Source organism: Barbus barbus, assembly GCF_936440315.1.
Source record: "Barbus barbus genome assembly, chromosome: 10".
NCBI lineage: Eukaryota > Metazoa > Chordata > Actinopteri > Cypriniformes > Cyprinidae > Barbus > Barbus barbus.
Genome location: NC_136738.1, coordinates 18,322,465 through 18,328,525, shown reverse-complemented (window position 1 = coordinate 18,328,525; position 6,061 = coordinate 18,322,465). Strand labels below are relative to the sequence as shown.

General features: G+C 48.1%; 1 protein-coding gene across 1 annotated transcript; it reads right to left on the bottom strand.

The window, feature by feature from the left end:
- Positions 1-102: 102 nt before the first annotated feature.
- On the bottom strand, positions 103-5,954 carry LOC306875617 (collagen alpha-3(VI) chain-like; the record flags this gene model as incomplete). The annotated part of the gene is made up of 7 exons (XM_079426303.1): positions 103-734; positions 971-1,570; positions 1,829-2,419; positions 2,902-3,498; positions 3,654-4,253; positions 4,490-5,089; positions 5,348-5,954. The coding sequence occupies 7 exons, from the start codon at positions 5,952-5,954 to the stop codon at positions 103-105; spliced, it is 4,227 nt and encodes a 1,408-aa protein (XP_079282429.1).
- Between the last annotated feature and the right edge of the window lie 107 nt (positions 5,955-6,061).

Genomic DNA, 6,061 nt, shown 5'->3' with positions numbered 1-6,061 from the left:
ATTAACACCAGGACATTTCAAAACATGTTTAGAACGTCACGTTAGTTCACGACCTCTTTGACTACCAAAGCTGCGAGTAATCAACAAGGCACAGCCTGTCAGCTAGCTCACGTTAAGTTCTGCCATGCACATACCGGTCAGAGTCGGGGAAGTTGGAGTGACGGGCATTGCAACATCCTGGACAGAGGCCAGCAGCTGCTCTTGGACATTTGGGAGCTCACTGAAGTCGGACACGGACAGAGCATAACTGGGGTCGTATGAAATTCTCTGCAATTCTCCGCTATCCGAGCCCCTCGATCCTATTCCCCAGATCAAGACGCCAAGCTCTTTCAGAGAGGAGGCTGCTGCATCGACACTGTCAAAAGACCTTCCGCCGCTAAGCAGGATCAGTATCTGCGGCACCCCCTCCAGCCGCCTGCTGCCGGAGGAGGCAGTAAAGACATTGTCTCTGACGTACTGGAGAGCTGCCCCCGTGTTGAGGGGTCTGCCTCCTTTGTGTCTCAGGCCTCTGACACGGTCAAGAACGTCTTCCTTTGTCGTGTAGCTGTTCAGATAGAAATGGACCTCAGCGTCTCTACTGTACTGTACCACAGAAACACGGTCTCTGTTGGCCTCTATGTTGAATTGCTCCACTACTCTTTGCACAAAGTCACGCATAGCTGGGAAAGAATTCCTAGTGCCATCTGAACCGTCCAGAAGAAACACTACGTCCTTTCTGGGTGTGGTGTAAACAGCTAGGAGGGTGGAAAAACAGCACCATTAATGCCAAGTAATGTCAATAACGTTCATTAACCTTCAGAATGTCATATCAGTTCACCACATCATTAACAGTGTAAGCTCTGGCTAACATTACCACTGCGCGTAAAAATAAAGGTACAAAAAAAAGAAAAGAGAAAAGAAAAGAAAAAAGGAGGGGCCTTAAGTAAAAAGACGAGACACAGCGCACTATAAAGTTCTGCCATGCACATACCGGTTACAGTTGGTGAAATTGTAGTGATGGGAATTGGAACAGCCTGGACAGAGGCCAGCAGCTGCTCTTGGACTTTTGGAAGCTCACTGAAGTCGGACACGGTCAGAGCATAATTTGGGTCGTATGAAATTCTCTGCAATTCTCTGCTATCAGAGCCCCTCGATCCTATTCCAAAGGTCAAAACTCCAAGCTCTTTCAGAGAGGAGGCTGCTGCATCAACACTGTCAGATGACCTTCCCCCGCTAAGCAAAACCAGTATCTGCGGCACACCCTCCAGCTGTCTGCTGCCGGAGGAGGCGGTAAAGACATTGTCTCTGACGTACTGGAGACCTGCCCCCGTGTAGAGGGGTCTGCCTCCTTTGTGCCTCAGACCTCTGACACCGTCGAGAATGTCTTCCTTTGTCGTGTACGTGTTAAGATAGAAATGGGCCTCTGCGTCTCTGCTGTACTGGACCACAGAAACGCGATCTCTGTTCTCAGCTATGTCCAATCTCTCCACCATTCTTTGCACAAACTCTTTCATTGCTGGGAACCCATTCCTAGTGCCATCCGATCCATCCAGCAGGAAGACAACATCTCTCCTCTGCCTACGGCCCTCAGCTAAGAAACAACAGTCATGGGTCAGATGGGGACATTGTAAGGGAAAAAAGGCATATTGCATTACACAGTAGAAGCTTTTCCATTAATCGTGCTTTCTGTGTTTTTCAATATCATCTCACCTCGCGCAAAGTTTTACAACTCAGGAAGAAATACATTTCCTTTTGCAACTCATTAGAACTACAGGTAAAGTAAAGCACACCTCACTACAAACATAAAAGCTGAGAGGAAGTAGAGGAAGCATGTTTGTTTTTTTCTTACCTATCGTCGTGGTAATGGTAGACGTGTCCTCTACAAATACTGTGTCAATGTTGCTGAAAAGCTGCTGTTGGACACTGGGAAGGTCAACAAAGTCACTTACTGAGAGTGCATAACTAGGATCATGGGAGATCCTCTGGAGCTCCCTGCTGTCTGAGCTCCTTGACCCTATCCCAAAGATAAGCACTCCCAGCTCCTTCAGGGATGAGGCCGGTGTGTCAACATTATCAAATGACCTTCCACCACTCAGCAGAATCAGTAACTGGGGCACACCTTCTGTACGTCTGCTTCCAGAGGAGGCAGTGAATACATTGTCCCTCACGTACTGCAGAGCTGCCCCTGTGTTGAGGGGTCTCCCTCCTTTGTGCCTCAGACCCCTGACCGTGTCAAGAATGTCCTCCTTTCTTGAGTATGTGTTAAGATAGAAATGGGCCTCTGGATCTCTGCTGTACTGGACCACGGACACACGGTCTCTGTTCTCAGACACATTCAGTCTCTCCACCATCCTTTCAACAAAGTTGCGCATTGCAGGGAAAGAGCTCCTAGTGCCATCTGAACCATCCAGCAGGAACACTACATCCCTCTTTCGCTCAGCTACGGGTAATGACATGAAACACACAATCACGTGAGCACTCGGCATCTGATATTGTCTGTTGGTGTGTGCGTGCTCTAGCTGGCAACTGCAAACGGGAAATGACTCTCCCGTCCTTTAAGTTATTTTACAACCAATCCAACGGCCAAATGTTAGTCCCGTCTGCTATAATAACACCTCGTTTTAGTCAGAGTAAAACTGCCTAAAGTTAATGAATCGGAAGCCGTGAAATAATGTCTAAATTTAAAGGTTATATTTGTCAAAAGAAAAAAAAAATCACTTTGCCTAAAGCAAACCAACGAGTGAATGAATAAACACTTTAAAATTTAACAGTGCCTAGAGTTCAAGCCCTTGGTTTTTAGCCTAATTTCCCACGGCTCTGCTCACATGCAATGCTAACTTAAACTGTTCAGGGTCTACTGCATGCTTTGCAAAGAAGGGCTCAGTGTGCTGTTCTCTAGAGGCGTGCAGGAATCTGTCTTACCCGGCACAGTAGTTGTCATCGGTTTGACTTGACCAAGCACGTTGTTGAGGGAGCTGGTAAACTGCTGTTGGACACTGGGAAGGTCAGAGAATTCATTGATGGACTGTGCGTAGGTAGGATCATTGACAATTCTCTGCACCTCTCTGCTGGAATTTCTGGTGCCGACGCCAAAAATCAAGATCCCGCCCTGTTTCAAGGCGGAGGCAGGTGTATCTATGTTATCGCTTGACCGTCCTCCACTGAGGACGATGAGAATCTGAGGGACACCCGCTTGCTTTCTACTCCCCGCAGAGGCGGTGAAGACATTGTCACTCACGTACTGGAGAGCTGCCCCAGTGTTGAGGGGTCTCCCTCCTCTATGCCTCAGACCTCTGACAAAGTTCAAGATCTCCCCCTTTGTTGTGTAGGTATTCAGATAGAAATTGACCTCTGCGTCTCTACTGTACTGCACCACGGAAACACGGTCTCTGTTTGCATCTATGTTGAATTGCTCCACTAATCTTTGCACAAAGTCACGCATCGCTGGGAAAGTATTTCTAGTGCCATCTGAACCGTCCAGCAGGAACACTACGTCCTTTCTGGGTATGGCGTCATCAGCTAGGAAAAGAAAACAGCATCATTAACACCAGGACATTTCAAAACATGTTTAGAACGTCACGTTAGTTCACGACCACTTTGACTACCAAAGCTGCGAGTAATCAACAAGGCACAGCCTGTCAGCTAGCTCACGTTAAGTTCTTCCATGCACATACCGGTCAGAGTCGGGGAAGTTGGAGTGACGGGCATTGCAACATCCTGGACAGAGGCCAGCAGCTGCTCTTGGACATTTGGGAGCTCACTGAAGTCGGACACGGACAGAGCATAACTGGGGTCGTATGAAATTCTCTGCAATTCTCCGCTATCCGAGCCCCTCGATCCTATTCCCCAGATCAAGACGCCAAGCTCTTTCAGAGAGGAGGCTGCTGCATCGACACTGTCAAAAGACCTTCCGCCGCTAAGCAGGATCAGTATCTGCGGCACCCCCTCCAGCCGCCTGCTGCCGGAGGAGGCAGTAAAGACATTGTCTCTGACGTACTGGAGAGCTGCCCCCGTGTTGAGGGGTCTGCCTCCTTTGTGTCTCAGGCCTCTGACACGGTCAAGAACGTCTTCCTTTGTCGTGTAGCTGTTCAGATAGAAATGGACCTCAGCGTCTCTACTGTACTGTACCACAGAAACACGGTCTCTGTTGGCCTCTATGTTGAATTGCTCCACTACTCTTTGCACAAAGTCCCGCATAGCTGGGAAAGAATTCCTAGTGCCATCTGAACCGTCCAGAAGAAACACTACGTCCTTTCTGGGTGTGGTGTAAACAGCTAGGAGGGTGGAAAAACAGCACCATTAATGCCAAGTAATGTCAATAACGTTCATTAACCTTCAGAATGTCATATCAGTTCACCACATCATTAACAGTGTAAGCTCTGGCTAACATTACCACTGCGCGTAAAAATAAAGGTACAAAAAAAAGAAAAGAGAAAAGAAAAGAAAAAAGGAGGGGCCTTAAGTAAAAAGACGAGACACAGCGTACTATAAAGTTCTGCCATGCACATACCGGTTACAGTTGGTGAAATTGTAGTGATGGGAATTGGAACAGCCTGGACAGAGGCCAGCAGCTGCTCTTGGACTTTTGGAAGCTCACTGAAGTCGGACACGGTCAGAGCATAATTTGGGTCGTATGAAATTCTCTGCAATTCTCTGCTATCAGAGCCCCTCGATCCTATTCCAAAGGTCAAAACTCCAAGCTCTTTCAGAGAGGAGGCTGCTGCATCAACACTGTCAGATGACCTTCCCCCGCTAAGCAAAACCAGTATCTGCGGCACACCCTCCAGCCGTCTGCTGCCGGAGGAGGCGGTAAAGACATTGTCTCTGACGTACTGGAGACCTGCCCCCATGTAGAGGGGTCTGCCTCCTTTGTGCCTCAGACCTCTGACACCGTCGAGAATGTCTTCCTTTGTCGTGTACGTGTTAAGATAGAAATGGGCCTCTGCGTCTCTGCTGTACTGGACCACAGAAACGCGATCTCTGTTCTCAGCTATGTCCAATCTCTCCACCATTCTTTGCACAAACTCTTTCATTGCTGGGAACCCATTCCTAGTGCCATCCGATCCATCCAGCAGGAAGACAACATCTCTCCTCTGCCTACGGCCCTCAGCTAAGAAACAACAGTCATGGGTCAGATGGGGACATTGTAAGGGAAAAAAGGCATATTGCATTACACAGTAGAAGCTTTTCCATTAATCGTGCTTTCTGTGTTTTTCAATATCATCTCACCTCGCGCAAAGTTTTACAACTCAGGAAGAAATACATTTCCTTTTGCAACTCATTAGAACTACAGGTAAAGTAAAGCACACCTCACTACAAACATAAAAGCTGAGAGGAAGTAGAGGAAGCATGTTTGTTTTTTTCTTACCTATCGTCGTGGTAATGGTAGACGTGTCCTCTACAAATACTGTGTCAATGTTGCTGAAAAGCTGCTGTTGGACACTGGGAAGGTCAACAAAGTCACTTACTGAGAGTGCATAACTAGGATCATGGGAGATCCTCTGGAGCTCCCTGCTGTCTGAGCTCCTTGACCCTATCCCAAAGATAAGCACTCCCAGCTCCTTCAGGGATGAGGCCGGTGTGTCAACATTATCAAATGACCTTCCACCACTCAGCAGAATCAGTAACTGGGGCACACCTTCTGTACGTCTGCTTCCAGAGGAGGCAGTGAATACATTGTCCCTCACGTACTGCAGAGCTGCCCCTGTGTTGAGGGGTCTCCCTCCTTTGTGCCTCAGACCCCTGACCGTGTCAAGAATGTCCTCCTTTCTTGAGTATGTGTTAAGATAGAAATGGGCCTCTGGATCTCTGCTGTACTGGACCACGGACACACGGTCTCTGTTCTCAGACACATTCAGTCTCTCCACCATCCTTTCAACAAAGTTGCGCATTGCAGGGAAAGAGCTCCTAGTGCCATCTGAACCATCCAGCAGGAACACTACATCCCTCTTTCGCTCAGCTACGGGTAATGACATGAAACACAATCACGTGAGCACTCGGCATCTGATATTGTCTGTTGGTGTGTGCGTGCTCTAGCTGGCAACTGCAAACGGGAAATGACTCTCCCGTCCTTTAAGTTATT